The sequence below is a fragment of the Acomys minous genome, assembly GCF_964271855.1.
Source record: "Acomys minous genome assembly, chromosome: 2".
Lineage (NCBI taxonomy): Eukaryota > Metazoa > Chordata > Mammalia > Rodentia > Muridae > Acomys > Acomys minous.
Window position 1 is genome coordinate 73,175,295 of NC_140484.1, and position 26,609 is coordinate 73,201,903.

The 26,609-nt window shown below is 52.2% G+C and overlaps 1 protein-coding gene across 1 annotated transcript in view; it reads left to right on the forward strand.

The window, feature by feature from the left end:
* Positions 1 to 24,614, forward strand: part of GSG1L (GSG1 like) — a 198,152-nt gene extending 173,538 nt beyond the window's left edge. Inside the window, exons 5-7 of the mRNA XM_084800958.1 lie at positions 204 to 371; positions 10,383 to 10,453; positions 21,756 to 24,614. Coding sequence (XP_084657084.1) covers positions 204 to 371; positions 10,383 to 10,453; positions 21,756 to 21,853 — 337 coding nt within the window. The 3' untranslated portion in view covers positions 21,854 to 24,614. The remainder of the gene's footprint in view (positions 1 to 203; positions 372 to 10,382; positions 10,454 to 21,755) is intronic.
* Positions 24,615 to 26,609: the final 1,995 nt, after the last annotated feature.

Genomic DNA, 26,609 nt, shown 5'->3' on the forward strand with positions numbered 1-26,609 from the left:
CTCTGTCCCCTTGCTTGCTCTTATAGTAATGGCTAAGTAACATGTCTTTGTCACAATGTGAGGACCGTTGTAATTCTTCCAGATCAAAGTGGAATGGGAACCAAGCCTTAGGGCCTGTAGCTGTACCAGGTAGACACATGGTGCATGGATGACACCCCTGCCCACTCTCACTGTGGCATCTCTCTCTTTTGGTCTCTTGGCAGCTTGGCCTGGGGTTCCTTTACCTGCTGCATGGCGGCGTCCGTCACTACGCTCAACTCCTACACCAAGACAGTCATTGAGTTCCGGCACAAGCGCAAGGTCTTTGAGCAGGGCTACGGGGAGGAGCCGACCTTCATAGATCCTGAGGCCATCAAATACTTCCGGGAGAGGTCAGTGCGTACATGGTCACCTCTAGTCGGGGTTAGGAATTTGAAGCCTAGGGCATGACTTCAGTAGCCTAAAGACCCCACTCAAGACTGGAGCACATGGTCTAACTGAGGTAATCCTTGGAGCTGGGACAAGCTGAGTAAGATAGAGTATGGACTTTTGGATTTGGGGGACATCAGATGTTTTGTGTCATAAAACTACTTAGGAATTATGTGACCAGATTATGGGAGACTCAAAAGGGGACAACATTTGAGTGGTAGCCGTTCAGCCCGAGGCTATTTCAACTGCAATCAGAAAAAGGCTTTAACCATGGCTTCCTTCTTGAGCAGTGTGAAAGGATCCAGAAGGGTTAGTGATGGTCACTGGAAGTTGGTGACTTCTCAAGGTCAGGGACAAGCTCTGATCACCTATGTCTTCAGAAGTGACCCGAGGACAATGTAGGTGGCAACAGTTAGTACAGGGGTGGCTAGATAGGTAAGTGGGCGAACTGATGAACTGATGGGTGACAGCTGAGTCCTTGGATGACTAGATAGGCAGTTGAGTGGTTAGAATATGGTGAATGAGTAGATGGCTGGGTAGTAGATAGATGGATGAGTAAGAGTGTGGACGGATAAGTGGCTGGGTAGATAGATAAGGGAGCTGATAGGTGAATAGACAGATGGATAGGTAGCTAAGGGTTGGAGAGATACACAGGTGGATGTGAGGGTGGATGGATGGGTGGATAGGTAAGTTGTTGGATGAATAGGTGGATAAATAGATAGATTGGTCATGAGATAGATGGATGGGAGGGAGGACAACAGGGCAGGATAGGCAGGCAGATGGGCAGGGGATGGATGTCAGGATTTTTGAAGCTGGTATTACCTGGTGTCACTTATGGCATCTCAAGGCTCCAGGGTTGTGCTAGAAACCCAGTTGGAACTCGTGAGGTGCTTTCCTGTTGACCTGGTGATCCTCGAGTGGCCTGGATGCTGTCTCCCTTTTGCTTGGCATTTAGTTTCTTAACTGAAGACACACTGTCCTGGCAGGGAGGAGGAGGCCATTCGTTCCCAGCACGGCCGTGAGCTTGTCCCAGCCCAGGCATCAGCAGCCAGGAGCGGAGGAGGGCTGCACTCAGTGCTTAGAGCTGTGGTGAACAGCCTGAGGCCCCCGGGGCCCCATCAACACTGCAACTGCTTGTCACGCTTTGATATGATCCACCAGGGGAAGTCGCACCCTGTGCTGCCAAGGGAGAAGCTCAGACCAGGCACACGCCGCCCAGGCAGCAGCTTCTCATCAAAGCCCAGCTCCTGCAGCTCCAGACTGCTCAGGCCGGCAATGAGTGCTTCCCAGCATATGTGCGGAATATCACTTCGCACATTCATAACTTAACATTATGCAGAGGTTCATCAAATTTGATTTCCCTTCCCTCCAAGGAGAATGTTTCAGCTCTGCTGCTCTGTTCTATTTTCTCCCTCCCTACACACACCCCCTCCCCGCTCTTTGCCTACAAGCAGCTCAGAGCACATGGCTTTGTTGCATGACTTTTGCAAGGCAGCTGAGACACACGGGAGGGAAGCAGAGGGTATTACGGTCTGATCTGTCCCTTCCCTGCTGTGTGACTTGGCTGTAGGCACAAAACAACTCTGGGCTTGTGTCTTCTGCACGAGAAGAGAGTCCAGAGCCCTTGGCATCTGTAAATGCTAATGTTTTGTTTCCCTGTGCTATACTGGCTCTGTGTGTGTGTGTGTGTGTGTGTGTGTGTGTGTGTGTGTGTGTGTGTGTGTGTCCGTCCCTGTTGGGCCTCTCAGTGCAGCACAAGCTTGGAAACCACCTGCTTAGGATGGAGGCAGGGCAGCACTTCAGACGGATTGCTAATATTCTTGTCACAGCCCAGCCTGTTACCCCCTAATCATCCCGAATGGGACTCCATTGATTGCTACCGCATCTCTAGGAGATGTGGGTAACAGTGTTGTCCCTATTCTACACATGCCAAGTCGAGGCCCAGAGAAGCGCAGTGATGTTTCCAAGGCCACACAGCTGGCAAGTGCTATCCCGGGCCACATGGTTACCATGGCATTTATTCTTGGGCCCGATGATTAATGTGTGGCAGGTACAGAGTAGCCTGGGCAGAGAAGGGTAGTGGTGGTGTCTTCATGTGGGGGAACCACTGTGTGAGAGGCAGGGTGGGAAGTGGGAACATCTGGAATGACAGTCATAGCAGGGTGCTGCCTCCTGCTACCTCCATGGCCAACATTAGGAGAGGAGTCCCTGTCACTCTTTATCTATCCTCCTGAGGTCTGGGATAAGCTGCCGCCCTGGGGAATCTGTTGGGAAGGTGTCCCTTTCCTACCTTGTCCCCACTGCCACCCAAGTTCTTTTTGAATTTTCTCTGCAAGAGTCCTTCAAAGGTTGGAGGGGCTGGAAGGCAGCTTCTGAATGGTGGGGGGGTGCCGGGGGATATTTAAAACACGGTGGCACATGCACATGTATACTGGTGTGTGCACACATGTGTTTTCACATATCATTCTCACGGGAAGGAACAGGTGACACCTGACCTGGTCACTGGCAGCTGAGAGTGGTGTGTCCCAAGTTTGTGTAGCCTCTGCAACTCACCAGCCTCACTGTCATGCTGCCAGCTGTCCCCAGGGAGGGAGTCTTAATTGGCCTCCTGGGGATCGGGTGGGAGCTGCTGGAGGTAGGCAAATATTTACAGATGGGGGGCTGGGGTTCTCTTGAATGCTTAAATGCCCAGATCAGTTTAACAGCAAGCGGGAGAAAATAAGACCTGTTGGGTGGGACCCTGGAGAGAACTCAGCCTTGTTGAACAAGCACCGGGCCTCCCTCCCACTCGAGGTAGTGTCTTGCCACCTGGTCCCCACCCGACTCTGCTGTCCCGATGACTCACCGCTCAGCACACACTTCTTCATTTGCTCACTGTGTGCAGCTCTGCCCACTGTAGGTGTCAGCATCAGCCTTTCCCTCTGAAGGGAGCTGGTTCTTGCTCTCCAGCCTGTCCCAGCCCCTGGAGCCGCAGGGCTCTCTCTGCCATGCAAGTATTGTTAATTAGAAGCAGGTCAGCTGGGCTCTCCTACAGCAGGCACTCTTCTAGCTCTGTGCCTGCATTGAGCCGAGTCCCTTGTGGAATCAGACTTTGAATTGAGTCTGCAAGCCGGGCCCGGTGGCACAGATCGAAAGCTCAGGTACTCCTGAGGGTGAGAATGGCAAGTTCAAAGCCTTCCTGGGCTACAGAGGAAAGTCAAGGGCAACTTAGTGAGACTCTCTGTCTTTTAAAAAGAATAAATACATTTTTAAAAGAGTGAGCTGGGTGTGATGGCAGATACCTTAGTCCCAGCACTTGAGAGGCAGAAACAGGCGGGTATCTGTGAGTTTGAGGCCAGCCTGGTCTACATAGTGAGACCCTGTCTCAAAAATGAATAAATGAATGAACGAATGACATAAGTTTAATCATTAGTACTGATACACACATGTAAACACACACACTCATATTAAAATAAGTAGAATGAGCCTGGGGGCCTTGAGTACCCCCAAGTTGCCTCACCTCTGGTGAGTTCTGTTGCCTGGCTGGAAAGTGTGTCCTACCTGCCAGCTTGGTCACTAAGTGGCAGAAGCTACACGTTTAGCTTCCTGTCTTGCTCCCTGTTAGCTTCCGGAGACTTCCCTCTGTGCAACGGGACTGGTATTCCCTCCTGAGGAAGAGGCATGTGGCATGAGGAAGAGGCTGGTGCTCCTTTTCCGTGCAGCCGTCCTAGCAGAAGAGCAGAGACGCTGAAGAGAGAGACGCTCTGTCTCCTTCAGACTTTCACTACTAAGACTGTGGCCCCCAGGACCTTGGTTTCCTGGGACTCTCATGCTGAAGCCTGTTGTAGCCAGGGAGCAGCTTGTTCCTAGGGAGAGATTTCACAGGGCACCGAAGGCTTATCAAGCATGTGTCAAGCTTGTAGAGCAGACCAGAGTCCGGATGATAGCAGGTCAGTGACGGACAGACAGACCACACCTTGATCATAAGCCATGCTTATGTTTCATCCCCTATTTAAACCAAACCCCAAGCCAAAGTCAGGCTTTTTTTTCTGTTAGTTCCTCTTCTCAATGTGGCCACACCGAATATGGCTCCTTTCTCTTTGTGTCACACAGAGTAGAAACCTTTGCAAAAGCCCCTCCCTGGAAGCCAGCTCTCACTGAGTTTTCCCAGATGGTCGCAAAGCAAGCTGCCCTGCGTGGCAAGGACCCGCATGGACATTGTCATCCCTGTGTGGGGAAGGGCGCCTCTGCCTGCCCAGCGACCAAGCATGTCAGCAGTCACAGACGGTGAGCTGAGCCCACCTCCAGTGCCACAAGCCTCTCTTCTGCCTGCTACAGGGATGCATGGACGGCTTCTCTCCCATCCCCACTTCCCACTCATGACACTACCCACAGCAATCTGTCTCCCAGGCCCTCTTAGATCCACTAGGGCCCGCTCAGCAGCCAGTGCAGCACACTCCAGCGTGACCGCCCGGTCCTGGCATCCGAGATCTGCTACCCTGGTAGCCCCTACTTCAGTCAACCCCACTCAACAGTCCCCTGTTACTCTTCCTAATGTTTTTCTAAGGGGTTGTTCCTACACTTTCCATTTGCAAGGTGTTCGTAGGACTTTTTTCTTTTTTTTTGAAACACAGCAGTGCGAGAACTGACACAAAACTGACCACCCACAAAAATCAGATCAGAGCACTGCGGGGACTGTCTTCTTTCTTGTTTTCAACTGTCCTTCCCCTCCTTTGGGCCAGTGAGCCCTCCTCTTCTTTGCTCAGTGACCTCATGGCTGAGGTCTTAGGAGCCCACTCCTTGCTGCCACTGTACTCACTCCTTCAGCTTCTAGAAGTTACCGCCCATCAACTTGGCCAAACTCACTCACCATGCTCGCCCTCCAAACCCGGCCATCTCATCAAGGCCGGGAGCATGGCAGGAGCACGGGGCACACACAGTGCTAGGGCAGGAGCTGAGGACTACATCCTGATCCATAGGCAGCAGACAGAAGCACTGGGCCTAGTGTCAGCCTTCTGAAACCTCCAATCTCACCCCCCAGTGACACACTCCCTCCAACAAGGCCACACCTCCTCATCTTTCCGATCCTTCTCAAACAGTTCCATTTCCCGGTGGCTAAAGCACCTCTACATCCCTTACCTATGTGTCACTTCTGCCACTCCACAGGCAACAGCATTTCACTACGCAGCCTTGGCTAGCCTGGATCCCTCTATATAGACCAGGCTAGCCTGCACACACCGAGATCCACCTGCCTCCACCTCAAGAGTGTTGGAATTAAAGATCTGGAGCAAATTTTAAATAGCTTTTCTTTAATTCTTGTTTCTTGTTGTTCTGCGTGTTTTTATTTTTAGCTAGGCACAAAACTATAATACCAGCACTTTGCAAGTGGAGGCAGGAGGATTGTAAGTTCAACATTAGTCTGGGCTACCTAGTGAGACTGTGTCTCAAAATAAACATTTTTTAATAAACATTTTTTAATGTTTTATTACCAGATCTTATTGGTAATCTCTCTCTCTGTGCCTGATTTATGAACTAAATTTTTCATGGACCAAAGGGAAAACAGTGTATTGTATAGGATTTGGCACAGCCCTGAGCTTTAGGGTGCACTGGGGTCTCAGGGCACCTGTCGTAGACAGGTGGGAACAGCTGTAGTTCACTTCTCTCACCTCCACCCGTGGCCACTCAGACAAGGTTGAGTCACCTCACACTCACGTGGGTGAATCCAGCAACACCCCCACCTGTTTGTAGCCATTATCAACTCTAGAATCCATGCTCGCAGCAGCCACTGCTCTGCAACACTCTGACAATGATGACAGTAATGGACCCATCTTTCTACCCAGAGCACTAATGGGGGTTCCATGGTCCCCAGGACATCATGGGAACATCCCAGCCTTCCGGTGTGTCCTTCCCAGTAAGCACTGTGTGAGCACTGTGTGAGTAGTGTGTGAACACTTCATGAGCACTGTATGAACACTGTGTGAATACTGTATGAACACTTCTTGAACACTGTGTGAGCACTGTGTGAGTACTATGTGAACACTGTGTGAACACTTCTTGAACACTGCATGAATACTGTATAAACACTGTGTGAGCACTGTGTGAACACTGCCTGAACACTCTGTGAACACTGTGTGAACACTGTGTGAATGCTGTGTGAGCACTGTGTGAACACTGCCTGAACACTGTGTGAGCGCTGCGTGAACACTGTGTGAGCACTGTGTGAACCCTGCATGAATATTGTGTGAACCCTGCGTGAACACTGTGTGAGTACTGTGAGCACTGTGTGAGTACTGTGTAAACACTGTGAGTACTGTGTGAACCCTGCATGAATATTGTGTGAACCCTGCATGAATATTGTGTGAACCCTGCGTGAACACTGTGTGAGTACTGTGAGCACTGTGTGAGTACTGCGTAAACACTGTGAGTACTGTGTGAGCACTGTGTGAGCACTGTGTGAACACTGTGTGAACACTATGTGAACACTGTGTGAACACTGCATGAGCACTGTGTGAACTCTGCGGGGAGTGGCTTTTCCCCATTGTACTATAAGTAATTCTATCATGCAAAAGAAAGGGAGGAGAGTAGAAAATAAAATCTTTAAAAACCCATCTATTTCCCCCTCTCTTGGAACTGCCCTTTCAGTGCAATGTTATGGAATTTTCATTTACTATCTACGGGCCATTTATTTCTTTTATTCCTTTTAATTCTATCCCCCATTCCTTTCTAAATTGGTCATTTAAAATCAATGCGTTTTTCGTCCTCTGAGGCCGTCTCTCAGGTCTGTAACTTCGGCGTGCCAGGCGTGTTGGCTCTAACTTCCCATCTGTCTCTGAGGAGGCTTGGATGGGACTTCTCAGTAGCTCCTTGCAGGGCCCTGCTCTGGGTTGGGCTCTTTTGAAATTGTTATTCCTGGAAGGAGCATGGCCCTTTTATAGACGGTACCCAGAAGACTGCAACCCCCTCGCAGTGCTCCAAGGATGGGTCATTGACACTGCTGACCCATACCAGCACTGGAAGGGAAGACAGCAGGGGGCAGGCTTTAGGGCAGGGGAGGGGAGAGTGGAGGAAGCGGGGGTGGGAGGTGGGTGTGGGGGTGGGTGTGGGGGTGGGTGTGAGGGTGGGTGGGGGGGTGGGTGTGGGTGGGGGGGTGGGGGGTGGGGGTGGGTGGGTGGGGAACACCTGGAAGCAGCACCTAGAAGCTACTTCCTGAGCTCCTTGGACCAAGTAGCTGGGGAGAAAGAGCTGGGGGGAAGGTTCTGTGCCATGACGTCCCCGCTGCAGGTCCTACGCTATGGGAGATCCAGGCTTATCAGATGTTCAGAGACTCAACTGGGATCTGCAACCACAGTATGAGCCTCTGGGGAAAAGCGTAACCTAACCCTACACCCAAGACCAACCTCTCAGAATGTGTATAGCTGCACCTTTGGGTGACATCTGTGCCTGTTAAATTTGGGAGACACTGAACTGTGAAACAGCAGGTAGTCACCCTCAGGGTTCCAGGAGGCAATGTGGCCAGCAAGGGTCAGCCCGTGAGCAGGAGCTACTCAAAGTGTTAGCCAGTGCTGTTTGCAAGCATCTTCAGAACAGACATGGCGGCCCCTGCGGGCTGTCCCAGCTGACTCTGCTGGGAAGTTCAAGCCCACCTGGTGTGCATGTGCAGAGCTGGGTGATTCCGTAAAAGTTAGCTTGTGGCATACTGAAAATGGAAAGGAAGAAAGCTTTTCTCACAGATGGGCTAGGAAGCACAGAATTGCATGGTGGTGGCTGGAAACAGCTGGCCTGGAGTCAGGGGAGGGAGGCTGGCTTTGGGAATGGCTCTAATGGGACATTGTACAACAGAGGACACGTAAGGAGTGAGGCAAAGCTGAGGATGGGTCCCTGCGTCTTGCTGTAGCCCATCTAGCCACATGAGGAGACTTGGCCCACAGAGTTCCACTGTACATCCATGCCCTTCTTCCTCCCAGAGAGCCAGGTGTGGGTGTTCGGGACACGCTTTCTGCACTCTGCTCTCAGCTTTTGGCCATGGCTGCCCTCGGGCCCAGGTAGAACAACTCAGTGGCTTCTGGGGCGGGAGGCTGTGCTGCAACCGCCTGTGGGTCCACTGACCCTGGCTGGACTGGAGCACTGACAATTCAAAGCCTTTCCCCTGCTTCCTTCAAAACATAGCTGTTGGGTCAGGCAGGGCAGAGCAGACCTGTCATGCCAGCACTTAGGAGGCCCGAGGCAGGAGGACCTCAAGTTCAGTGCCAGGTTATATAATGAGACCTTGTTTGGAAAAAAAAATCTTGAGGCAAATGTCAGCAAGAGCAATATCTGGGACAAAAGAAGCGCACGCAGGGTGATGTGACAAAGGCGCGCCTCTCTGTAACTGGAGCTTCATGGTGACACTGTGTGTGTTGCCAGTGGTGAGAAGAGTGACTAATGGCAGCCAGCGGTGATGGAAGTTTTGTTCACATCGGTCCACAGTGCTGGCCACAGCCTTAAGCAACAGGTAGTACATGCTCGCTCACCGGATGAAGAAACTGAGATGTTAAGAGGGGAAGGGACACGTACAGACCTACGCAGCCAGTACAAGGCAGAGCCACAACTCAGGAGAACCTGAGGCCCAGGAGGGTGCACTTGTCACATCCCACGTGCCTGGTCCTACCTGCCACCCACCAGAGTGCAGGTTTCACCGAGCCCCTGACGGCCCCTTGCAGGCACTTCCTGGGTCTTTTGTTATGGCTCGTGTCATCCTTCAAAAGGACAACGTAAAAACAACGCGTTTCCCAGGAAATTTCTGCTCAAACCAGAGATGGGTCACTTTGTGACATTTGCAGCTGTTTTCAAATAAGAGCTTGGGAAAACAAAACAAATAAGAGCTTGGTGTCCCTGGGGGGATGTTGTGTCCAGGAGCCGCCAGGGTTGGAAGCTACTGTGTGGGGACCAGTGGAGGCCTAGAGGATGAGAGGACACTTGAGCCAAAGCCTTGCTTGCGGGGCCTCAGCACCACTTTTTTCTACTTTGCTTTTCTTTTTCCTTCTCTTAACCTTTGTTGAGACAGGGTCTTGCTTTCAAACTCATCATGCCCCTGTCTCAGCCTCCTGTGCTGCTGTTCTAAAAAGAGCTGGCTTCTGTGCAGAGTCCGTTCTGGAGGAGTCTCCAGTGAGGCCACGTATCTACGGGCTCTGCAGGGGCTGTGGCGGAGCTTGCCCTTAAAGGGCAGCGTTGAGCTTAAGGTGGGCCTGGGTGAGGGCTGACTGCCCTTCTGCAGCCTTCTGGGCCCAACTGTCTGCTTCTAGCAGGAAAACACAGGGTCCAAGCGAGGCCTTGGGCATCTGGAGTCCTGGGACACTGGGGATGGGGTGTACTGTGGAGCTCGGTTCAGCAGTGACCAGGTCGTGTGACTCTGTAGCTCCCAGGTCCCCTTCACCTCATTTTCCTAGGTGTTTGGTGGATGCAGTTTGGTGGTCATTGCTGTCTTAGTAATAGCAGCCACCGTATCTCGGCCTCTGCTATGTTAGTAATAGCAGCCGCCACACTGTGGTTTCTGCCATGCCACTAACGACAACCACCAACGCGCCTCTACAGCTGTCTCAAGAACTAAAACCCAGGACCTGACACAATATGAGGAAGGCAGGCCCACACGGGGTTTAAAACTCCTGATGGGTGACTTCTAGCAATAGCTAAGTTGAGACCCACTGGGCTCAGCTACAGGATGATATAACCAACCTACTGACAGGGGTTTGTTTGATTTATGTATGTGTATCGCGTGTTCTCCTTTATCCCCGCCTCCCTGCCTCCTTTGATCCCTTATCCCCTTCCTCTTATCCCCTCCATGTGGTGTGTGTGTGTGTGTGTGTGTGTGTGTGTGTGTGTGTGTGTGTGTGTGTGTGTGTCTGTGTATGTGTAAGTTAAGCCCTGGCCGTGAAGATGCTCACTGATTGCTTACTGTGTTGAAGGTGGGCCTCTGCCCTCTCGTCCCAGCCTTGGGGGTTTCTTTTGTTTCTTTCCAGGATTGAGAAGGGGGATGTGAGTGAAGAGGAAGACTTCCGCCTCGCCTGCCGCCATGAGAGATACCCCACCCGTAAGTGCACCTGCCCAGCATTCTCCCTCAGGCACACACCACGGGGCACACCACAGACAAGAAGCTGAGTCTGGCAGCTCCGGGACTGGCCCAACTTCACCAATGGCCTTTGAGATTAGGCCTGGGTGGGATCTGCCAGGCAGGGACGGGAACACGGGACAGAGCGATTAGCTTGGGGGCTCTGCATTCCCCGCATCTGCCTCGGTCTGACAGACATACTAGGAAGGATGCTGGGCAGCCTGGGGGGAGAACAAGTGTCAGCCTCAGCCCTCACAGGGAAAAGAAGGCGCTGCTGAAGAGGTCAGGTGAGGCGGTTAGGTCTCGGCGAGCTGCTTTGTCCTACCTGCTCCATCCCCACATGGGTGCTTTTCAAGCCTTGCGACCCTGTTGAGCCGCAGCTCCCACAGGCTGGAAGCTCAGCAGATGAGGTAGAGTAACTTGCCCAAGGTCGCACAGCCTTGCTAGCTGGCACATAAAACCCTTAGACCCTTGAGCCGCTCTGGAGGCTTCCATCTGTACCTGAGTCGCTCTGCTTGGAGGCCAGGAGTGCTGAGTGTGGAGCCTTGTCCCTTGTCCCCAGTGCTGTCCTCATTCAGATCATCTGTCTCTGTGCATCTATGTGCCTGCTTGTCTGTCTGTCTGTCTGGATAGCCATCCATCTCGATATCTGTCTCTCCACCTATTAACTGTCATCTATCTGTCTTCTCGCGGAGCCACTGTCTGCCTCATCTGTTGTGGGCCTCTGTCAACCTTTCTATCTTTGTCCCTGGCCCCTCTCTCCGTGTACATGCCTCTGCAATGAGCTCAGGGTCAGAGGTAGAGGACTGTGCTGGCTGCAGGTGGGCCAGCTTGGAAAAGCCCCTTATTCCTAGAGAATGTGGTGGTAGCCTGAGTGTGGCCCATGAAAGCATAGATTTGACAGCCTTTTTTGATGGCATTGTCAGAGTGGTTCAGACTGGGCTCCTCTGGGATTAAACCCTGACACTTCCCTCCCTCCCTCCCTCTCTCTCTCTCTCTCTCTCTCTCTCTCTCTCTCTCTCTCTCTCTCTCTCTCACACACACACACACACACACACACACGCACACATACACACACACACTCACACACACACACACATGCACTTTCTCACACTCTCACACACACACACACACACACACACACACGCACACATACACACACACACACACACACACACACACACACACACACACTCACACACACACACATACACACACATGCACTTTCTCACACTCTCACACATACTCGCTCTCTCACATGTACACACGTGCACTCTCTCATACACACACATCCACATGTACAATGACAGTAACAGGCTGCATCCACAGAACTCTGTTTTGCTTAGAGGATCCAGACATGACAAGTTGGAATGGGGATGGGACTCAAGAGCTGAGTGATCAGTTCCAGCAGGGAACATCAGGCCAGTGACACAGGCCTGGTTCTTGCCCCAGCTGTGACAGGAGCTCTCCAGGTCACCAGAGAAGGCTACCAGAGTGTGGAACCATGAAGTAGCTAGCTGGCTCTCAGCAAATGTGCCCCATGATCACACTTGCTAGAGCAAGAGCAGGAGGGAGGAGCCTTGGGGTCGCACAGAACTTCCGGAGGAGCCTTCAAAGGCATGGGAGAGTTTGGCAACTGTGGCTTTGCAGGTGTTGAGTGTGGGGACTGTGAGGGCATCTCTGAGGTAGAAGGTGGGTGGAAGGAGATCACAGGCTGATGGGAGGGATGTGAACAGGACAGCTGGTGCGGAGGGACCACAGGATCATCTGTGGAGAAGGGCGGGTGCAGGGAGCTACACCTGAGGGCTCCAAGGAGTAAGTGGAGAAGGCTTCCTCTATCCTGGCTTTATAGGGGAAATGAGTCTCAGTTCCCAAGCAGCTCTGTCTAGCGTCCTCCATCAGGGCAGTCAGTAGTAGAGATGGCTGCACTGCTGGGGTTTCTGGGGACCACCAGAAGTCCCGAGGATGGATACCCGTGTCAAAGGAAGGAAGAAGTTTCTCTAAAGAGGCTGTTTTTATGATGCATGAAAGGCATTCACTTGTTCCTTTACCCAGTCATTAGTTTACTGTCTTTTTTACTCACTCTCCCACTCATCCCCTACTCATAGGCTTCTCTGGGCCCCAGAAGGAGAGAGACAAGCAACTGTGGGACCTCGGCAAGTGTTCACGCCTTGGGACATGGGACAGGACAGCAAGTGGAGTCCCTGCTAGTGATGCCAGGGTGTGGTCCCTTATCTAGGGCACAGCACAGGGGCTAGAAAGAATGAGCTCACTCCCTCACCGAGTCAACTCAAGCCCCGTGGCAGACAAGGCAAGGAATCCTGGAAGGCCAAGACCAGCTCTGTCCAGGCACGGTGGCAGATTCATGTCATCCCAGTGTTCACAGGCCAAGGCAGGAAGATCGTAAGTTCAATGCCAGCCTGGACTCCAGGGTGAGACCTTGTCTGAGCAAATCAGAAGACTGGGCTTATCCCATATCATATAGTCAAGCAGTAGTGGGGGAATGCAGTTCAGTGGTGGGGAGGAACTGTGTAGACCCATCTCTCCAGGCTGGGTCCTGAGGATGGGGACCCAGCAAGAGTAAAGCACTCACAGCCTAAGGAGGCAGCCGGTCCCCAGAACCCGGCCTCTTAGCAGCTGTGGGGTTGCTGCCCAGAAAATATTTTGGAACCGCCTGGGCGAGTTTTGCAATATTTCCTCATGAAGCAGCTGCTCAGATCCTGCCAGGGACAGCTTGCAGGCAGGAGGCATGGGGGAGGAGGGTGTCAGAGAGCCACGTTATTAAACACTTGCTGTGTGCGCTCTGCAAAGCTCCTGCCTGCTAGCTCTCTGATGGCTGATCCAGATGCAAGAAGGAAGAATTATCAGGCAACTTTGCTGAGCAGCGACCTCACTTTATCCAGTCGGCAGTGAAAGCCAGCCTGGCACATAGACCCACTGTGGATTCCAGCTGGTGCCCCAGGGTCCCAGCCTCACCATTTTCCTCTCTCCATTCCCTCTTGCCCCTTCAGGCAGCAACTACACTACGGTTAGGCTCTTTTACTTCCTGGGACCTTTGTGCTTGCTGGATGCTCTTCCTCTAAAGCTTTGTGTGGCTCACTTTGTCTCCTGATCTGCGGACGAGTTTCCCACATGCTGTCCCATACCACATTCCTTTCTTTCCAGCATTTGTCCCTCCCCAATTTACCTTTTTATTATGTACTTGATTCCCGTTTCTCTAATACACACCTTGCTCATCTTGTTCATGTCTCTAGCCCAAGCTGATGCTCAGTTGTCGCCTCTGCACCTCCGAGCATCTCCTACCCCTGCCTCACAGAGCTGCCACTCTGACACGAAGAGTTATATAAACTTTCTTTCACTTCTGACTACTGCCAAAGTTGCTATTTCTCCCTTGGTCCTTCTGTGATTTGATTCTGCCACAGTTTTTTGCTCGGAGGAGAGGTTGCCTTTGAAATCTGCCTTTGGAGCTTTGCAGTGCCACCAGCTAGCTCAGGAGCACATCGGCTGTGACATTTGATGGAAGTGATGCTGCCATCCGATCTCGGTATCTGTGTCGCCTTCTGGGGTGACTGGGGTTTGCAGCTCATGGCTCCTGTCAAGTCTGATACCTGAGACAAGGTTTTGACTTGCCAGGTGTGTCTGTAAGGCAGGGCTCTGCAAGAGTCTGGACATCTCAGGGCACAGAGGCTGCTGGTAGGGGGTTCTGTCTAGATAGGCTTTGTCCACAGCTGCCCCTCGAACAGCGCAGTGAACTTTAAGGAAGACTTTCTGTGGGCCCAGAGCAAGTTGGCATTTTGATTAGATCAAGATCAAATTCAATAGAGCACTGCGAGAGCTGCTTCCGTTATTAAAATGGAAGCAGACCAGACCATATTTTCAAAATAAATATCAAGGCCAATTTGCTGGGCCCAGACAGGCATGCAGCTTGAGGACATCTGAGACCCTGCCATCTGGAGGTCAGGGGTCCCAGCTGGAGTTAGCGCTGCTGTCATGCTGGGGTGGGGAGCTGGATGGCGAACACACTGGGCTCAGGATGGGGCCCTGCATTTAGTTTTGAGGCAGAATTTCACTATGTAGCCTAAGCTAGCCTCAGACTTGTAATCTTCCTGCCTCCACCACCTGGGCTTGGGTGACAGATGCGTGGCTCTGCTCCCAGGGGGGCTTCTGTGTTTCAAACAGGTTACCCTGGGGCCCACTGGCCACAGACCCAGTTCAGAGCAGTTTCTGCCTACAGCAGTCTGCTCTGGTGACAGGCTGGGCTACTCAGCAGCTTGAAGGCGCACATTGCTGCTTCGAAGGCCCAATCTATTTCACCCATCTTTTTGAGACACGAGCCTGACCTCTCAGCTCTGGGGCCAGGCCCCTCTCTGCCTGGGGGTCTGCCGGCACAGGATTTCCCAGCAGCCTCTTCCCATGGCTCCTGCCTGCTGCTCACTCCCTCTCGCCAACTCCCTTGGTAACTTGCTCATTTCTACTTTCTTCCCACCTGAGTGTTGCTATCACCGGTAGAGGAACCTGGTGCCGTCCCCACAGTGGTAGTACAGCATATCCACAGAATAGGTCCCACTGTGATTCCGAAAGTGTCTTACCCTACTTGGGCCCTATGAGGTCAGTGGCATTCTGTCTTGCAGTAAAGGAACTTGGCTCTGGGACTGTCCCTTGGCCCAGGTCACAGGCCTGCCCAACTCTAAACTCTATCCACGCGAATGTTTTTCTGTTTGTCTGATTTTTTTTGGTCCAAGGCAGTAGTACTCTGGTCATGCCTGTTGCTAAGAAACACTTTGGGATGCTCATTAAAATACAGGTTGCTACAGAGCAAGGTAGGCCAGGTCTGTAAGCCAAGCACAGCTGAGGCAGAAGGATTGTAAGTCTGAGGCCAGCCTGGGTGGCATAATGAGACCCTGTCTCAAAAACTCAAGCAAACAGAAGAAACTATGGTTTCACAGAGAATCCAGGTCCTTGGCTTGAAATGTGTGGGATCCACACTTGTAAAGTATGATGATATGCCTTATGACAGATCCCTAAGGCCTTCAGGACAGGAGGAGAGGCCCTCGGTACCTGTGCAGCCATGCATTCCCTCTGCAGCTGTGCGTCGCTTGCCTTCCTCCAGTGACAAGATTGCTGGGCATTCACACCTCCTAAAAGCTTCCCAGGGCTGCCAGGAATCTATTTTACACCTGTTCCTTCCGCCTGAAATGACCTGTCCCTGCCCTCTAACAGGGCAGCAAGCAGATTGCAGTAGAGTCTGGAGCTATTGCGATGGCTGGGTGCAGTGTCTGGGGATGGCCGCTGCCACCTGGTGTCCCTGCACTGAGAGCTGTGCATGCCTCCATATGTGACCATCCAGTGCTGTGAGGGTGTGTCAGGTGCCCACTTCTGTGACAAAACACCTTACAGAAACAGCCTAAAGGAGGAAGGTTGCTTTGAGCTTGCAGTTTTAGAGGAGCCACCCTATTTTTTTTTTTTTGCTTGTCCCTATTACTGTCAGTCTGGGTGAGACAGACTGGTATGGTGGGGCAGCATTCTTCCTTTTGGTGGCCAGAAAGCACAAATGGTATGGGGCTAGGCCAACGTACCCTTGGCTGGCTCACTCCAGTGACTCATTTCCTTCAAGCAGGCTCTACTTACCCAGGTTTACCCCTCCCAATAGTCTATGCCGATTTTCAATTCATCTGTGAACTAACTGATCCACTAGGTCAGATACCTGATGATCTAATGGTCCTGGAAACACCCCCACAGATACCCTGATCTCCTAGGTATCTCTCAGTCTAGTGCATTGGCAATCAAAAAGTCCAGGGTTTGTGAGTCCAGGGTTTAGGGTGAGAGCACTCAGGTTCAAATCCCAGTGCTGACACCTTGGGCAAATTACTTCTCTCAGAGAGCCTTGGTCCCTCAGCTATTGGATGGGTACAGCAGCAGCCATCCCATACCTTATGGAGTGCATAGCACAAGAGCTGGTTTCAGGTGACAGGGACAGCTGTGGTAGGGCTGCTGTCATCTCTCACAGCTGTGCCTATCTCCGTCCCCACCCTGTGAGCATATAGAAGGCAGGCAGTGGTCCCCACATGTGTAACTTAGCAGTCATTACGGCTGGGTACATTCTTAATTTTTAAAAATTCTGAGGGATTGGTGGTTCTGGGGAAGACACCCAGGTAGACTCAGCCTGATCTCAGGTATGAGGAGGAGACCAGGGTCAGTGATGGTTCAGAGGCACAGGGTCCCAGGCAGAGCATCCACAGACTGCATCCTCTCCCTCACACATGGGTCCAATTAAGCCTGTTCTTTGTCCTGGATCACATCACTCATTCACTCCACAAACAGGTACCACCTGCATGGGCCAGTGGCTGGGAGGCCACTGTGGGTACCAGCAGAAGTGGCCTCCTATGGCATGCAGCCTAAAAGCAGAGTCAAGGGGGGAAATGCCAATGCCATAATCTATCTGACTCCCCATCGTGGTATTTGGAGAGTTAGGGGCCTCACTGATGTTGGGCCACTTGGAGCACGGCAGTGTCTCTAGCTGTCAGGTCCCCAAAGCCAGGTGCCTCAACACTAATCTTAATTCCTTTCTCCATCACCCTCTGCATATTCTATCTGTGTCTGTCTGTCTTTCTCTCTATTTTTCCTTCTTTATCTTTCCTTTAGCCCGGGATTTAGCCCGGGATGGTCTCAAACTCTCTGAGCAGCCAAGGATGATGTTGAACTTTTGCTTCTCCTGTTTCTTACCCCCAGAGAGATGGAATTACAGATGTGTGGTGGCCATATCCAGTCAACAAGGTTTTGCGGTTTGAACTCAGCAAGCTGAGTTATGTCCTCATCATCCCTGTTGGGGGCTGAGGTTACTTTGAGATACCAGAGACTAAAGCGGGACCTTGAGTCCTAGAGGGTGGGTTTCAGAACCATGGACAGTGTGGGTGGTGCCCAATCTAGCCAACGCCCCTTACCCTGCCTGCCTGCTGACACACACACACACACACACACACACACACACACACACACACACAAACACACACACACAGAGAGAGAGAGAGAGAGAGAGAGAGAGAGAGAGAGAGAGAGAGAGAGAGAGAGAGAGAGAAGAGGCTGCCTCCAAAGGCCCCAGGCCCTCCATTAATTTGGGCAACTATGAGGTCCACTAACTGACCACCTGCTCACCTCTGGGGCCTCTGACCCTCATACTACCAGCTGCAAAGTGATTTTGGATCAGTTCCCTTCTGAGTGCCTCAGTTTCCCCATGGCATGGCAGCATCAACATTCTTGACTGTGAATGGCCTCTCAGCCTGGTGAACTCACTCTGTCGTAGCAGATGTAGGCTAATCCCTCGAGCAGGGCTTTGGTCAGGCCACTGAACCTTTGTGCCCTCGGGAAAGATCAAAAGAGAGCGAGACACAGAGGGACTGGGCCCTTAGGCTGGAGAAGCTCCTATCTGATATCAACTTAAAAGAAAGGGTCTGGGTGTGATGAAGCAGGCCTGTAACTCAACACTCAGGAGGCTGAGGCAGGAGGATCATAGGGTTGAAGCTAGCCTCTCAACACAATGAGACTCTGTCTAAAAAACAGATTAACAATAACAAGGAAAACAGAAATTATTAAAAAAGTCATCTTTCGAGAGCCTTGTACACATCAAAGACTCTGCTAAACTTAAGGTGTATGTGTGTGGGGGCGGGGGAGTAGTGTCTAAGGGGAAATTAAAACTCCATGCTACCAACCCTCCCAGTGGGGCTTGAGCCAATTTCTTTCCAACTCTGAACGTATGTTTACCCATCTGTGAAGAGAGGCGTCGAGCCCAGTCCTACTGAATACGTGTACTTTGTCATTTCTACACCGTCAGAGAGCAGGTGCTGAAGGACGTCAGTACGGGGGGTGGAGGGGGGGCAGCTAGGCCTTCCGACTCCCCCTGTGTCTTACTTCTCTCTGCTTGGGCTCAAAGAGGTGAAGCGGCCTGTCAAAAGCCACCCAGCTTCTAAGCGTGCATGGGGCTGAGAGGGTGGCTCAGCTGGCCAAAACACTTGCCACATGAACATAAGACCTAAGATCGATACCCAGCAACCTGGTTTTTAAAAATAAGCCAGGTAAGGGGTGTGCTTGTGAGCTCAGTACCGCGCAAGGGCCTAGAGGAGAAACGCTGGACTCACTGGCTGCCAGACTAGAACGGGCGAGCCCTAAGCTCCATGAGAGGCAATTCCAAAAAGTAATACAGAGAGCAAGTGAGAAAAGATACTTGACACCAAGCTTTGGCATCCATACACCTGAACGTGGATGCATGTGTATCCACACATGAACACACACACACACACACACACACACACACACACACACACACATGAACACATACACACACATATACACACATACACACACATGCATACACATGCACTCACACGTGCATGTGCACCCACACATGCATGTGCACCCACACATGAACACACACACACACACACACACATGAACACATACACACACACACATGCTATACACACACTCATACATGCACGTGCACCCACACATGAACACATACACAGACACATGCACACACATGCACTCACACATGCAGTGCACCCACACACAAACACACACACACACCATACACCCACATACAAGCATGTGCGCATACTCACATTATATTCATTGCACCTGACAGAGCAAGGATTTGAACCTCTGATTATCAGATCTAAGTAGTTCAACCCCTTTAGCCTGCATCAGAGGAGGAGGGGCTGGACAGAGGGCTGCTGTACCATACACAGGCTGGATAGAGTGGTGGGAGGAGAGCACCCCAAACTCAGCAGCCCTCACCCCCTCTTCTCAGATTTACTTCTTAAGAAAATGTCAGCTTAGGACTTGCTTGGACCAGACAATGGCCAGTGGGCTATGGGTTCCCATCTGGGTGTGTAGATGGCCCCACCCCAGGTAAGTTGCGCTGAAGGGCAGGGGTGGGGGTGGGAGGAAGACCATGGAGAGGCCTTCACCCAGGGCCCTTCAGTGGTTCCCAGGAGAGAGAGTACAGGAAAGATGGGGGTGGGAAGTAGAGGTGGGGTAGTGTGTCCAGTGATACACCAGAGGGCATTTCCAGCTGGAGGACAGGGTGCAGGCAGCCGCAGGACAGAGTCCACAAAGACAGGCTGGGAAACAGCCAGGCAGCACAGGTGGCCTCTGGTGGGTCAAGTCAGGCTTTGTGGCCTACGTGTTGCTGAAAATATTTGAATCACTTTAATTGTCATCATTTAAAGCTGGACAGTTTTATTTTGAAATCCAAAATCTCCGTATCTCTGAACCTTCTGGAAGTTCTAAACCGAGATCCCCTGTGGTAAATGTTGGCTGGAGTGGAACAGGCTAGTTATGTCCCCATTACCCACTTGTGACATGTTCTTTGGTCTAGAAGCGGTGCTGAGCTGGGATTCCTAAGTCCCAGCACGAGGCCTCTCTGGCTGATGATGGCTTCAAAGTGAAGGGACGAGGAGGAAAGGGAGGTGGGTGGAGGGCCTGGCGGGGCTGACTGGGCCCTGAGCGCCTTCTGGGAGGGGAGAGAATGAGGGGAGCCCCAGTCCAAGGTGGGGTGGCCGCACAGAGCCTGGGGTCATAAAACCTCATTTTATCTCTAGGGGTGAGGTGGATTCTGCCAGATTCTTTTTAAAAATCCACATAACCACTTTCTTCATTCCCATTTACAGTTCTGTCTGCTCGCTCCTGTGAGAGCAGCAACAGCCACTTAAAAATACTCATCTAGAAAAACAGTCAAACCTTTCTATGCACCAAATATTCGCTTCTCATTAAAAAGGGGCAGGGGCGGGGGGACCCAAACACCTTTATTTCAGCAACAAGCTCATCCAAAGACTGCAACTGTTTTGGTAGCTGGGGCCCAAACAAATGTTCCTCCCCCAAGGCCAAATGATTCCAGAATGTTTGCAAAATGTTTTTCACTCCTTTAAAAATATACCAAAATGTACAAAGCACTAACATTAAAGAATATTAAAAACAGAAGGGGAGAAAAAGCCAAAAGAACAAAATGACAGACATCTTAAGCTCCTGCTAACTTCTACATCCAGCGAGCCGTGGGCACGGAGGGGCAGTGAGCTCTCTGTCCTGAGAGGTATGCAAGCATCAGTGGTGCTGCTCAGAATCACATCTTGATGGGTTCTCTCTGGGAGCCATCTATCTGACCTGAAGGATTTCTGCATGCACTGGAGCTTCGAGTAGAAAGTACAATTTCTGATGGAGAAGGCTGCAATCATGAAGTGTTGACCTGTCTAGCTCCATATGGGTGGCACGTTGTTGACCCAGCTGTTGACCAGACAGAATTTTGGTCTGGCACTTGAGGGGGGAATGTCAGGGCAGGTATCCCCTGGGGGGGGGGCAGTTTAACCTTAGCCTAGAGGGATCCACTGGACAGCAGATGCTGGGACAGTCAAAGGTGGTCCCTAACAAGTGACAGGGATGGCTTGGGCATATCAGAGAGACTTTGAAGAGACACGCGAGGGATGCTAAGGTTGATCCGATAGTTAAGAGGGTACAGGAGGGAGAGTGTGGGATGGGGCAGGGCTTTGTGTTCTTGCTTGCCAGGTCTCAAAGAGCAGGGCAGTGGCCAGCGTTGGGTGGAGACAGTGCCTTCTGAGAAGGCCAACTTGGGCTCATCAACACATACTCACTATTTGGGTCACCCACTCCTAATGCCTTCTGACCCATGTTCCTTCTGAGGTGCCACCAGGACCACGAGGAGCCTGGTTATGAGGTCTGATAGAAAGGTTTAGGGGCTCAGATGGATGGGTGGGTGGTGGGTGGGGCTGTGGGGGGTGGGCGGGGGAGACTCAGCAAATCTGCTGGAAGGAGGGTTGAAGGGAGGTTGAGCAAAGTGGCTAGATGTGACTAGGGTGGGTGACTATGGGTGGGCGGTCCGTCTGATATGTGCTGTTGAGCCTATGGACAGACGTACACATGGGTGGGTGGGCAGACTGTTTGTTGGTGAGTGTGCTGTCGAGTGCAAAGGTTGGAGTCCCAATGTCTAGGTGTGCAAAGAGGGCTGATGGGTCTGCAGTGGAGTGGAAGGGGATAATGATCGTCAGGAGGCTGGTAGGTGGGAGGGGCATGTGCGCTCGTGGGTTGTGGATGAGCAGGCTGGTGGGACACAGGGCTGGGTTGATTGATGGCTGGCAGCGAGCACTGGTGGATGGTGGTGGGCAGTGCAGTGTGGTGGGTTGACAGGAGCAGATGGAAGCATGCCAGGGCTGGGCCAGAGGCCAAGGTGGTATGGATGGAAGGCCTCTGTCATCAGCATCTGCTTTGTCTCTTTCAGGGCACCAGCCACACATGGGAGACTCCTGGCCAAGGAGCTCAGCTCATGAGGCAGCAGAGCTAAACCGTCAGTGTTGGGTCTTGGGGCACTGGGTGTGATGTGACCCAAGCCAGCCCCTGTCTCCCTGCCGTCACTGGCACGCCCCTCCCACAGGACATGGAAGCCTGGTCTCTGTGCTGTGGACTCAGCTCTCCTGTCAAGGAGACACCAGGCCTAGACTGCCACTGCTGCCTGGGTCTTGAGGCCCCAGAGATGGGTCAGAAGGGCCTGAGGGACTATCCAGGCATCACAGAGACTTGGAGACAGCAGTTATCACCACACTTAGAGTCACGCCCAGCTGAGAAGCCAGGAAGAACGTGGGCATCGACCACTGAATGCTGGACACCCACAGCCAGCCACAAAACCAAGCAGATGCCCAGAGGGGCAGGGTCCTGTGGGGACATGGAGTGGGGGCTTATTGAAGGAGAAGCAGTGGCTGCCTTTACAGGGGCTACACAGCAGGCACACAGCAGGGGCTCAATAAATGCTTGTTGAATCTGTTCTCTTGCTATGTATGGGCTGCCTTCCCCATCATCACCCTGCCCTAGAGGTGTGAGCCTAGGCACTGAGGTCAGGGCCAAACGTTTTGGATGAGCTAGAGTCCAGCCCGGCCTGGGGAAGGTCAGGACGGAGAGAGGTGGGCAGAGCAGCCTGGGTCCTGAGCTTAGCAGCAGGGGCAGGTCAGGAACTAGGAGAAGCATGTGTGTCCAGGGACTTCAGCAATGAGACACCACTCTGACCCCAGGGATCCTTTACCTATGTCTAGGGCCACTTTACATAAAACCTCTGACTTAGCTGCCTGGTGGGGAAATCCTGTCTTGACTGTGAGAACTTGGGGTCCATAGAGGAAAGTTTTTTGCTTGAGATTAGTGGTGACGTGTGGGACAGATGTCATTAAACCAGACTCATTTCCAGTTTAGTCTCCCAAGAGGCTGCACCCTGCCCTGAAGGATTTCTAGAGATTGGCAGACTGAGCAGAATATGGTCTTCTTCATTCATCCACCCATCCATTTAGCCAACATTCACCCACTGTCACCTACCCACCTATCCATCTATCTACCCATTCATCAATACATCATCCACTCACCCATCACCCACCTATCATTTACCCACCCATCCATCCATGTATCATAACCCACTTGGCCAACATCCTTCTGTACATGATTTATCTATCTACTCACTCATCCATTTAGCAGCATGCATCCACTCATCACTTATCCAACCATCCACCCTACCAACCCATTCAGCATCCACTCACCTATCCATCCATCCATCCATCCATCCATCCACCCATCCACCCATCCATCCATCCATCCATCCATCCATCCATCCATCAACTTTGAATACATCATCCATCTACCCACCCCTAATATCCGCTCACCTATTCGTTATCCATTTGTCACTGTCATTTCTATTTTCAATCATCTATCCATGCACCAGCCACCTCCCTCACCCGGCTGTCTGTGTGTGCATCTGTCTGCATACAGTTGTCATCTATTGTGCCCCTACTGTGTGCCACACACTGGTAGCCCTTTGAGATGGGACACTGAAGCTTCTGGAGAAGCAGACAGGGATGAAAAGGGAGATGACAGTTCAGTGTATGAGTGCTGGGTGTGGTACCTGATCTGGAGTAAGAGTGCCCGGCATCAGGTCCTGTCTCCTCAGCCCTGGTGGCCTTATCATGTAGATGGGAGTCTTCATTGTACCTACCTCTTACATACTGGTGCCTGTGAGCGTAGGGAGCAGAGTCTGGACCACGGAAAGCACCCTGCCATCACGTCAATGAGGGGAGTTGGGGTCATGGGGCTAAAGCAGTGCCTGTTGGAGAGCACCTGAAGGATTGATGATTGAGGGAATGACATCCAAGACATCTTGCTGATGTCAGGTTGTGGAAGTTAAGGACAGGACTTGAGAAGGCTTTCACGTGATCCAAATGATAAATGTGGAAGAAAAGGTCTATGAGGGTGGAACCAGAATGAAGGGAGGGCTCAAAGCTTCATTAGCGACCTGTAGCTTATCCTGGGGACATCTGGGTGCTCTGGGCAGGGTGAGACAGGCAAATATGAGGTGTGTAGCCTAGAAAGTCACTGCAGCTCCAGGCTAGAGCAGATGTCTAAGGCAGGACTTCCATGTCCTTGTAGGGTCCTGAGTGTGAGGAGGTGCTGTGGCTGAAAAAAGAGGCTCATGGACGGCCAGGTGGCTGACTCAGGGGCCAAGAGGAGGGACTGGCATGGAAGGAGGGGGCAGGAAAAAAAGAGATGAACTTCAGGTGTCTGTCCTGTGTCAAGCCGGGCACCTGGGGGCAAAGGGTGGACCCCATGCATCTGTGTCCATGCATGTCTGTGCTCAGTCACTCTGAGAGCATCTCTCTTCCACTTCATGTTGACACAATAGTATGGGGGCCAGCGCGGGAGACTGAGATGGCCTGGGCAGAGGTCTGCACAGTTATGACAGCCCCAGAAGGCCAGTATGGGGAGCTATGGTATTGGGCTTTTGCAAGTGGGAGCCACTGTGATAGGGCCGGAGCAAGATCACTGGTCTGGAATCTGGCCCTGCCACCAGGAATTTCATAGGTCTTGGTGGTCATCTAGGGGTCTTGTGAAGTTGGTCAAAGGCGCCAGGAGGCCCAGGAAATGATTTTAGTTGCAAAATTGTCATCTATTTTAATAGCTGTGTTTATGTAAATGTGTATTAGAAAACTGTGTATGGGCGTGTCCACGCTCCAGATGCAGGTACTACTGCTTAGAATGAACCACAATAGGCATTTCAGTAAAAAGATTTGGCTTAAAGAAAAATACTAAATAAATACTCCTGCAAGTGGTCTGTGATCATGGTATGTGGGGGACTGGAATGGGGATCGTTGTCAGGAGGGAAGAGAGGGAGGATGGACATGGAGTCACGAGGCTTCAGGTGCTCCTGGGAAGCATCTGGAACCTTCCAGTACAGCAGGACGGCTGCCGGCCAGATAAAAGGAAGTTTAGGTTAGTGACTCTGTGGGTCTTATGGTCACCTTCTTGAGGGCTGTCTTCCTGCTGCGAGCAAATGCCAGTGCCCTGCCCAGAGCCACAGCTGGGAGGTGTCACTTGGTCTAAAACCTGGGAGGGGCCACAAACAAGCCAGAAACCTGGATCTGCATGGGCCCAGAGGGCTGATCTGCATGGGCCCAGCATCTGTTTCACATCCTAAGCTGGTCCCAGGTCTGGACCATGTTGTGGCCACTGAACTCTAGAAACTCACCTGGACCACGCCAACAGTTCACAGACACTATGCTAGGAAGTGCGTAGCATCTGTGTGCAGGTCTGGGGAACATGACACAACTCCATACACACACACCAAGACCTCACACTGGGCCTTTTTAGAGCCTGCAGGCTTTCTCTGATGCCTCGCCTCACATGCCTGCCAAGTACCTGCTCTCCCCATTGTGCAGAGGGACCCCTGGCTGTCTTTCCCTGGTCAAAGCTGATGGGCAGGCCCCTCTCTCTTCTTCTCTGGTTTTGGCCTTGATGAGTGGTCACCCTGCTACCTCATCCCTACCACAGCATCCGGACCTGGTCACATACTCATCTCCCTGGTAATGGAAATGTCAGCGTGATTCATGGGCCTTTGCTGCCAGGCCTAAGGACAAGGCTGGCAGGAGCTGCTGCCACAAAGGAGGAAATGAAGGCTGCAGAAAGCATCCTGATGTGCACTTGGACAGGCCTGCGTGTGAATCCTTCCCTGGCTCAGTGGCTGGCCCCATCTGAAAACGAGTCACAAGAGGGACTAAGGAACAATACACATAGGCCACAACTGTATGGAGCTGCCACAGGAAACAAGATCCAGAAACATACCAGTGCAGGGGGTTACCATGTAACCCCAAACAATAAGAAAGCCACTCCAAAGAGTGAGGAGGGTCAGGCAGAAACTGTTAGGAGCCACTGAAGCCCCAGCTGGAGTGTGAACCTTGGAGACACTCAGCAAAGTGTGTGTTGTACACTCAGCCTGTGCAAAGACCCTGGGGTTGAGTCGGCCCCGTGGGCTGCATGGTGCTGTGGTGGAACCTAGTGCTTGGAGCTTGGGGTAAGGACATGCTGTCCCTGAGCAGACTTCCAGAGTGTGATGAATGACACCTTGAGGACTACGGCAAAGGCTGCCACGAGGGCTGACAGAAGTTGACAGGGCCTTGTGGACAGGTAGGATCAACACACATTGCTGTTATGTTGGGGCTTCCTTTTGGCTTCATGGGCCTGGGGACAGGGTGAGCCAAGGGGCTGCATCTGGCCTTTGGTGAGGTGGCGGCGGCTTAGGAGTTAGAGTCAGAGAGCTCAGAGGAGAAGGGTGGTTTAGGAAAGGTGCCTGGCAGGGGCAGCTTTGCTGCAGGCCTGCCCTGGATGTGACTGTGGGCAGGCAGAGATGCTGGAGGCCATCGAGGCCTTGAGGGGTTCAGGTGACAGTGCTCTGAATAGGATAGGGGTAGGGGGGTCCCCTCCCTTCAAGGAAGCCAGATTCTGTATGGTATCTGGGCTGAGAGGGGCTGACCGAGTCGGAGGAGTGCTGGCCTGGTTTTCCACGACCCTTAGTACCCTTGCACTGACAAGTCTATGTCAACTTGACACAAGCTAGGATCGCCTGAGGGGAGGGGTGGGGGAGGCATGTCTATAGTGATTGATAGGGGAGGGCCCCGCCCATTACGGGTAGTGCTACCCTTGAGCTGATGGTCCTACATGTATAAGATAGCAGGCTGAGCACGCCATGAGGAACAGACTAGTAAGCAGCACTCCTCCACAGCCTCCCCAATCAGCTCCTGCCTCTAGGCTCTTGCCCACTTTGAGTTCT